Raw genomic sequence first — 9,958 nt, forward strand, 5'->3', positions numbered from 1 at the left:
TACCATAAACTCATCATAAACTAGAAGTACAATAAATTTACTATAATGGCAATTGGATCAATGTGATAGAGCTCAAAGTCAATAATGGTTGACCACCGCAGCACCAAAACGTGGCCGTGACTTACCTACTCCTACGACAATGGGGTCCCGTTGTAAGGCTCCTAGTCTATATATCGATTTAATTGTGGTCATTTCAATTGGCTGGCAGATTAGTTAAGTTTAAGGGTGTGTTAGATAGTTGAGGATGGACTTGTCTCCTGTATGACCGTCCCCTAGGCTTTCTAAACCTCCTCCCTCAGGAGCCGTCTTGTCACCTTCACCTTCGTCTCCATCACCTTCTCCCCCGTACTCTTCGTCCTCTTCTCCCTCATCGCACTCACCCTCACCTCCCTCTACATCCTCTACTCCCTCTCCATCATAACTTTCCCCTTTGTCATTAGGGGAATGGGCGGACAATTCCCTCTCTGATGACCAGGAAAAGCCCTTATCGGGCTCATGACCTGACGGGAAGACTTCGTCGGCTTGAAATCATTAACGGTCCACATCTTTGGAAGAATGAAGGGACGAGTATGACCGTCCCTTGGGCTTTCTAAACCTCCTTCCTAGGTGTTGTCTCAAGCATATGAGAACTGTGCGACTTATTGACAATTTTTGACATCATCATGTATAATCGTATATACACTTAAACCTTAAATTGGGATGAATAGAAAATTATAACACTAAACCCAAAAAAAAGGGGCCTCATGCACAGGTGGAGCACATGCAATGAGGCTAGTTTACTTTATTAGTTCGTTAATATATTGTAGTTATGTCAGTGGACAAAAGAATAAGTTTCAAATGTGTAAACTGTGTAAGATTAGTGGTCAAACATGTAAAATTCAAATGGAGATAAATGGAAAATTATGACACTAATGACTAAACTCCAAAAAAAGTAAAGTCTCAAGCATGCACTGAGTGTGTGTGATGAGGCTAATACATGATTACTATATATAATCGCATGATAAAGTCTTTTATTTTGAATAATTTCTTTAGCAATTGGTAGGCTAGTTAGCTTTTGTCATTTTCAACACTAAACACTAATCCATGGCTCACAAGGATATTCAGAGTTTTTGTTTCAACGTCCTCACAACGAGCATGATACTTTGGAGATGGTGAAGGTATAGAGGCTAAAATATGTTTTCCCTCTAAGGAATTGATATTTGATAGTCTCTGCCTTCTCTCTATGACAAAGGAAAAAAAAAAATTCTCATAGGTGCCAACTTGCTCCAACGAGTTTGGTTTTGAGTGAAATTATTTGTGTAAACTGAATTTCAAAGTCTATTGTGCTTGCTTGATATCTCACCTGACAAGGGAAGCGAAATTGCTATTGTTGCAACTTGAACTTCGGCTTTTGATTTAATTTAATTTCACTCAAAGCATTACAATTGAATGGAACTCAAATACATGGAAAATTTTGCAATTTACAAATAAAGTTTTTGGCACGAAATTTGCTAACACAAACAATCGTAACAAAAAAAATTCATCAAAATTGAGCCATTTTTAATCATATTTACCTATTAATTATACATTTTTTTAAAACAAATAATTAGTTTATAGCTAAATACCAATTTATTCACTATTTTTTATTTCATACGCGAATGTCCATCCTTTCTTTAGATTTGAATTGATGGGATTTTCATGGATTTTCATACTTCATTAATTATAATTACTTCTTTTTAAGAACCAATTACAATTAATTTCTCATTTTATTTTAAATTATAATTACTTCTTTTTAAGAACCAATAACAATTGATTCCTCATTTCATTTTAAAGGATACTTTTCAACCGTTAAATTTGATTTTGCATGATATTTCAATCCATACTCTAGTGTTGGTGCAAAAAGTGACCATTTCATAGTTAAAACTTCTATTAGGTTTTTAGTTTTCTAGTGGCACAAAAAGACCCTTTTACCCTCGGCCTATAAAGTGATCATTTTATTTACCTCAAATTGAAAAACTAGAATTTTCGTTATCGTAAAATAAGGGGTCTAAGACTCTGAACAAAATTTATAGGAAAGGTCTTCCTTGTAGTGTGTTTTTTTTTTTTTTTGCAAGAATTTTTAATGTTAAATAACTATTTTTTTAGATTAAAAAAAAAAATCTAGAAAAGGATATCTTTTCCTTCACTTACTTATCTAATTCTTTAGATATAATCCATCATTAATGATGCAATCATTTTAATTGCTTACGCTGATCTATTGATGTCGAAAGCCTAAAGAAAGTACACAACATACTCTCTTGATGAAACAGAAGCTAAACTTTTAGTTCCTGGTAGTAAAGTCGAATCCATGAGGGTTTCCTAAATCCATAAGGAGAAGAAAACTGGAATCTACTAGAGAAATAATTTGACAAAAGTCTGTATTTATTGATAATAGTTCCTTGCCTTTCTTTCAGCCCTGTGAACACAGCTCCATCTACATTCAACTTGTACTTAGGACTCTCGGGTGGGTGCCATTTGATTGCTTCATAGAGAGTAATGGAGCTGACCACCTCATTTGCAGTTCGGTACTCCTCTACCATCTCCATAGCACCATGAACAATTGCTCTACCCTGTTTTCTTGTGCCACCATGCCTAAATGCATTTCTATTTTTCCAGATTCCCCAACATACAGTCACGGTTTTCTCCAACAAATCAGTATTTGTGGGCCTTTGTCTAATAATCTGCCACATCACATCAATGAAGTTCCACCTTTTCTCAATTTGAAAGGGGAAGACTAGTTTGCAGTTGCTCCAAACCTCAGCAGCCTTCTCACAAAACCAGAATAAATGACTGTAGTTTTCTGCCTCTTGTCCACAGGTCTCACAGAGATCATCAGCTATGACATGTCTCCTTTTCAGATTTTCTTTGGTTGGTAAGATGCCTCGGCATGCCTTCCAAGCAAAGCTTCTGATTTTGTTTGGAGTCTTCATACCCCAAATGGACCTCCATATTTTTTTCATTACTGTACTGTCAGAGCACTCCCCTTCACTGCAGTTGATATGGCCCTCCATCAGACTCTTATAGGCACATCTAACTGTGAATTTGCCCTTAGGATTTTCAGCCCATATGCATCGATCCGGAGGTAGGTGCAAACTCAAAGGTATTCCAAGTACCAAATCTGCCTCCTCCTCACCTAGCACCTGTCGGACCAGTTGCTCATTCCACTCTTTTTTCTCCAAATCAATTAGTGCGCTGACTTTAGCATCATTAGGCAGGATGTGGTTCGTGGGAGACAAGATTTTTTGAGCTGCTGGTGCAGGTAACCATTTGTCCGACCATAAAAGAATGCTATCTCCGTTCCCTACACGCCACTTCATACCCTTCTTCACCACTTCCTGCGCTGACATGATACTTCTCCATGCATAGGATGGGTTACGGCCTAGTGAGGCTTGGGCAAAATTACAGTCTGGGAAGTACTTTGCCTTAAATACCCTATAGAACAGAGAGTTGGGATGGGTTTGTAACCGCCAGCCTTGTTTGGCTAGGAGGGCTCTATTAAAGGCTTTGAGGTCGCGGAAACCCATTCCTCCCTTATCCTTGGGGAGACACAACTTGTCCCAGCTCAACCAGGCCATTTTCCTCTCCTCCTTTTTCTGCCCCCACCAAAATTGACTCACCATACTTGTAAGCTCATCACAAATCGAGTTGGGAATTTTAAAGCAGCTCATTGTGTAGGTTGGCACCGCTTTAGCAACTGCTTTAATAAGGACTTCCTTTCCAGCGGGTGAGAGAAGCTTCTCCTTCCAACCGGATAGTTTTTTCGCCACCTTCTCCTTTAATTGGGCAAAGGAGTTGGTTTTGGATCTGCCTACTAGGGAAGGAAGACCAAGGTAAGTCTCATGCTGTTTGATCACCTGTGCCCCAAACAAAGTCTTGATAGCTTCCTGAACCTCTCTGGCTGTATTCCGGCTGAAGTACAAAGAGGTTTTTTGTTTATTTAGCTGCTGCCCCGATGAGTCCTCATATACTTTTAGGATTCTCCTAATCTCAGCACATTCTTCATGGGTGGCTTGGCCAAAGATTAGGCTGTCATCAGCGAAGAATAAATGGGAGAGCTTTGGGCCACTTCTGCTTGCTGCAATCCCTCTTAACCGTCGCCTCTGTACTGCTTGGTGGAACATGGCAGAAAGTCCTTCCGCACAAAATAGAAAGAGATATGGCGATAGTGGGTCTCCTTGACGAAGACCTCTTGAAGGTGTGATGTGGCCTTGAGGAACACCATTGATGCGAACAGCATAGGTGACAGAACTAACACACTGCATGATGAGTCCTACCCACCTTTCTGAAAAGCCCAACTTAAGCATGATTTGATGAAGGCAGCACCATTCAACCCGGTCATATGCTTTGCTCATATCTAACTTGAGTGCCATCTCCCCTATTTTCCCCTTCCTTTTCTGGCTGATGTGGTGCATGGTTTCTGATGCAACTAGAACATTATCAGTGATTAGCCGTTCCGCCACAAACGCACTCTGATTTTCACAGACTAGTTTTGGCAGAATCTGCTTGAGTCTATCTGCAATGGTTTTAGATGCGATCTTGTATGCTACGTTGCAAAGACTAGGGCGGAAATCTGTCACTAGTTTTGGGTCTTTGACTTTTGGGATCAGCACTATATGTGTCTCATTAAATTTTGGAGGAATTAAACCGCAATTTAAAAAATCCAAAACAGTTTTAGAGACAACAGAGCTTACCGTGGGCCAGTAGTGCTGGTAAAAGATCGGAGGCATTCCATCCGGGCCGGGTGCTGTGGTTGGGAACATCTGCTTTAGTGCCCTCTCCACCTCACTAGCTTGGAATTCTCTTAGTAGTAAGCTATTCATTTGGCCCGTAACTTTGCATTGGACAGCAGTGAGAAGCTCATCACTTACCGCTGGGTTCGAGGTAGTGAAAAGAGAGTCAAAATACTCCACAAAAATCTTGCCAATTACTTCCCCATCCTCCTGCCATTCTCCATTTGAGTCTTGGATTCTATCAATGGTGTTTCGTTGAAGCCTGCTGGACGCTTTAGTGTGGAAAAAGGAGGTGTTTTTATCACCTGACTTTAACCAAGAAATCCGAGACCGTTGATGCCACATGAGTTCCTCAGCTTCCAGTAGTTTGTTTAATTCACACCGCGTACAGTGGATTTCCTCCAATATCAATGGACTACCCTTCTGACATTCTAACATCTCCAATTTTTCCTGTAATGAAGCTATTTTTTTCCCAACATGGCCAAAAACACTTTTATTCCAGGCACTCAATGAAAGACGACATTCTTCGAGGCAATGGTAAAGGGATGAACCCGAATCACTACACATACCTTTGAGCCAAGCAGTACTTACGACATCAGCACATGACTCCTCTTTAAGCCACATTGTCTCGAATCGGAAGGGCTTAGGACCACGTTTTCTCCGAGACGTCGATGGGCTGTCTTTCAGCAGGAGCATACAATGATCCGAAGAGGAGTTGGCTTTGTGATATAGACGCTTCTTTGGGAATTTTGCAGCCCAACCGGAAGAAACCAATGCTCTATCCAGGCGTTCCCTCACCCATCCTCTGTTTCCCAGGCGCCTACTCCAAGTAAAATCCTGACCAATGTAGCCCAAATCACGCAACTGACATGAATTTATCGCCTCACAAAAGTTAGCCATTTGTTGCACTGGCCTCGAGCGTCCACCTTCTTTCTCTCCACTGTGCATGAGTTCATTGAAATCTCCAGCACATACCCACGGCAAACTATTGTTACTAGATAATCTCTTTAGCAATACCCAGGACTCTTCCCTTCTGCTAGTGTCTGGGTTACCGTAGAAACCCGTGAACCTCCACTTCTGGGACCCATCATTTTGGTTTACGATCGCATCAATGTGACTCTCTGAGTAAGATTGTACCGAAACTGATAATTCTTTCTTCCATAATAACACTAAACCCCCACTCCTCCGTATACTAGGCACCACCAAACCTTGGGACCTCTTCAAACCCTCCTTTATTGAATCAAACTCTGTAACAACAAGTTTAGTTTCCATTAAAAAAATTAAAATGGGATCTTCAGAAGACACTACCTTCTCAAGGGCGCGAACTGTACGGCGGTTCCCAAGCCCCCGACAGTTCCAAACTAATGCACTCATTGATCTCGGCGGGGTTGCTTAGCAACCTCCGCCGTTCCCAGGTGTTTTGCCATCAACTGACCCATTGCCGAAACCTGCGCCTCCATAGGAGTATTGAACATGAGTCACCGACCGAACATCATTTGGCAAAAGTATGGAGTATTGTTAATCAAGACAAAGAAGAAAAAAATATTCATAAATGACTTGCCAAAACCCCTCCTCCCACGCCAAAGCTAGGCCTTGTCCAATTGGAGCCAATTATCCAATTTTAAAAGTTAATAGTCAATAATTACACATTGTATATGGAAAATACAAATGAAATCATGTTTTAAAAACACAATTTTAGTTCGTTTCAAAAAAAAAAAAAAAAAACAATTTTAGTTATAATTGTAAAATAGTGTGCAATAATAATTAACTTTTGGATTATAGATCGAGCTGCTATTAAGTGTATATTTAGCTCCAAATTAAAAAACTAACTTATTTAACTATTCAGTTTATTTTTACTATTATTCATGAACTCTACTGCACTTTTTTGTACTATTTATGAATCCCACCGTACTATTTCAGCTAACTTTTACTTTTATCTACAGTACTTTCAGCAAAAAAAATTTTAATTTCAGTAAAATAAACGAATCCCAAACAGACCTTAAGTATATAGTGGTCTCTCAACATGTGTACCATGAGGGCCAACTAACTTGCAAACATTTTGGCAAATGGGAGAAAAGTTTAAGAAAGGGTACTTTAATTTTATATTTCCTGTTCTAATTTTTGTATATGGTACTTTTGTTTGGAACTTGTCGAGAATGGCCTTCTGTCTTTATATTCCCACTCTCCCCAGATTAATCTGATAACAACTATGAATATCCATGAATTGGCACAGAACAATTTAGGAAGACAAATTTTGAAGTTATTTTGAACCTTACAACTTACAACTAAGAACTTTACAATATCAAACCCTATTCAACTTGAACTCCTGAGCTTGTACTTGGAAAGTCTTCTGGAATGTCCAAAGCTTGTGCACATATACTCCCAACTCTTTCTTTCATCTGCTCTGACTTTTCTCCAAATTGTCCACAATGTACAAGACCATAAATACTCCCCCAGTAATTCAAATCATCCTTAGACATGTTACTTTTAGCATACACAATAAGTATGCTATTGGCTTATTGCATCATGTTAAAGAACATGAACCAAATCGAACTAAATTTCCATTAAATAACTCATCAAACACTTTCACAATTTGAAACAATCACAAATTCAAACAACATTCTTGAATCAATAGCATCCAACCAGCAATCACTAGAAGACCCAACGAGCATACCAGTATGCATTTACTTACACAACACTGCATCAAAAGAATTTTAAAAAATAAAATCCCGATATAACTTTATTTAATTTCACACAATTCATATACAAGTGTAATATAAAAATAAAATAAATACATTGGTTTATAATTCCATATTGTTAAATGCTAGAAAGATTACGCTTTCTTTTTAGTCGATGATCTTTCCTTCTCCAGCCTTTCAAACAAGCTTCCATCATAAGCACCTTTAAGTATTTCTTTCTGTAGTAAACCATTCTTGTCCTTGCAGAGAACATATAGGGTCTTCCATTCTACATAGCTAGCAAACCTATATTAAATTTTAAAAGTTCATTAAATTTCTTTTAAGGAGGACAAAAGTTCTTAGTTAATCAAAAAATTAGATATAGATATCTACCATCCTTTGTAGTCCTTGGGGTCCCTGTTTGCCTTCAGCATTTTCATTAGTTCATTCGATGTTAAAGCACTGGGGTAAGTAAGAGCATTCTTGCTGAAAATCTCTTCAAACTTCGAAGGAACAAACCTAAAAGATTGATTTGAAAAGAAAATTTAGACAAATCCCACAAAAGGACCAAAATATGCTGAAGTATAGCCATGGATTAAGAAGAACTATACTCATCAATAAGATCCATTAGAGATTAGAGTTTAGGTTTCACATGGATTCATCCAAACCAAGATGTGACCAACTCAGTGAACACACCTTACAACGATGTCAATTCTAGTTGAATAATCTCAATGAACAATGATAAAGAAGCACAAATTTTCACAAATTTCTTTTTTTCGCTTGCTAAGGTGATAAGTTGTCACTCTCACAAAAACACACCACTAACACCATTTATATTGTATATTAATCACAACATATCACTTCGATAATTGTGAAAATAGTTGTAAGTGTTGTGTGTATGTGTGTGTTTGTTTTTTTTGTCTCGTTAGACTTACTTAATATCAATATGGGGATTTCCTTGGTAATTCGATTAAGTGAAATAGACTACACCATGATCACTTAATTAGTTTTACATATTGTCAGGCTTTACTATGAAAATGACCCTGATTATGGGGTTTTCTTTGGCAACTAAATTAGGTGAAATGGACCACACCATGTTCACCTGATTAATTCTATTAATATATTGTTAGGCTTTAATTTGAAAATAACCTTGACCTGAGGTTGCCTAGGATCATAATTCAGGGAAACTTCAAAATGACCCAAAAATAATAAATACTTGTGTTCCAAATCAGCTCTAGCTTAATATGGTCTAAATTGGGTTGTGCAGAAAGCACATGGACACCAATTGATTATAGGATTGAGAAAGTTTGGTCTTTATGTACAAATATATATTTCAAAAGAGCCGCTATAGGTCGAGGCTTTATAGCGGCATTAGCAAAAAACGCGATAATAGCTCACATATAGCAGTGCTTTTCAAAAATGCTGCAAAAAAAAGCCGGTATAAACCGGTATTTTAATAGTGATAGGTTCGGTTGGTTAGCAGGCTCTTCAAAATCAACTCAATCTAGAATTGATGTAAGCCTAAAACAATAATGTAACATAACATTTTTTCATGATTGCTGAGTTGGTAATTTGTTATTGATTCTCATATAAGCACACCGCTAATTCTATTTTATAGTCTACCATAAACAACTTACCATATCAATAATTGCAAGAAAAGTTGACTACAGAATTAATGCCACAACAAAAAAGTCTATAAAGACCAACCCATATAGGTATCTAAAAGGAAGCAAGTTACTCTTTTTTAAAGGTCTCGAAACAAGTTATGCTTGGGAAGGACAAAGTAAAACAAAAGCAAAATTAAAGAAACAGATTTACCTAATAAAACATGACAAACAGACAGATAATTAGGCCACTAAACTAATAACATATAAGATACACCAACGAAGTAGTACTTCAACTCGATCAAAACACCAGTCAACATGAGTAAGAAATTTATGGCATATACATAGAGCATATACCTTCCTTCGGAGTCATAGGTTCCAGAGTCACTCCCATGTTTGGCTCTTTGAATATTCTTAATCTCAATTGGAAAGAGCAAAGAAGGGAATTTTCCCTGCACCATATCAATATGGAAGCCAAATTAATTAAAACAACAACAACAATAAATGAAACATGTAAAAACAAACAGGCCTTCAAAATGCCAGATTAAGCCATGGAACTTCCTCAAAGTAATGTTTGTAACATACAATACAACCTCCTTGAAGTAAGGTTATTTGAAATGTAACATTAACACGTCTAGTTTTCAATCAATCACACTAATGAGAACATCTTATTTCTAGTAACTTATTTGCTTAGTATTTTTATTAAAAGATATAATTTTTAGTAATTTTTATGTTAACCCTGCAATAAAAAGCTAAAATCTTGTTTATAGGTAAAAAAAAAAATATATATATATATATATATATATCAATATGGAAGCCAAATTAATTAAAACAACAACAACAATAAATGAAACATGTAAAAACAAACAGGCCTTCAAAATGCCAGATTAAGCCATGGAACTTCCTCAAAGTAATGTTTGTAACATAC

General features: G+C 37.5%; 2 protein-coding genes across 3 annotated transcripts in view; both read right to left on the reverse strand.

Moving 5' to 3' along the window:
- Nucleotides 1-2,291: 2,291 nt before the first annotated feature.
- Nucleotides 2,292-6,122, reverse strand: LOC111984613 (uncharacterized). The gene has a single exon (XM_024016230.2). The coding sequence runs from the start codon at nt 6,120-6,122 to the stop codon at nt 2,292-2,294; it is 3,831 nt and encodes a 1,276-aa protein (XP_023871998.2).
- A 1,165-nt stretch (nt 6,123-7,287) lies between these two features.
- LOC111984615 (probable peroxygenase 4) overlaps nt 7,288-9,958 on the reverse strand; it is a 5,712-nt gene continuing 3,041 nt past the window's right edge. For both annotated transcript variants that reach the window (XM_024016234.2, XM_024016232.2), the window contains exons 4-7: nt 9,388-9,482; nt 7,820-7,945; nt 7,586-7,732; nt 7,288-7,446 (exon numbers count right to left, since the gene is read on the reverse strand). In XM_024016234.2, coding sequence (XP_023872002.2) covers nt 7,437-7,446; nt 7,586-7,732; nt 7,820-7,945; nt 9,388-9,482 — 378 coding nt within the window. In that variant the 3' untranslated portion in view covers nt 7,288-7,436. The remainder of the gene's footprint in view (nt 7,447-7,585; nt 7,733-7,819; nt 7,946-9,387; nt 9,483-9,958) is intronic.

Source organism: Quercus suber, unplaced genomic scaffold (assembly GCF_002906115.3).
Source record: "Quercus suber isolate HL8 unplaced genomic scaffold, Cork oak 2.0 scaffold_1034, whole genome shotgun sequence".
Classification (NCBI taxonomy): domain Eukaryota; kingdom Viridiplantae; phylum Streptophyta; class Magnoliopsida; order Fagales; family Fagaceae; genus Quercus; species Quercus suber.

Coding starts and splice junctions, on each gene's coding strand:
- LOC111984613 (XM_024016230.2), bottom strand. CDS start 6,122: ATGAGTGCATTAGTTTGGAACTGTCGGGGGCTTGGGAACCGCCGTACA.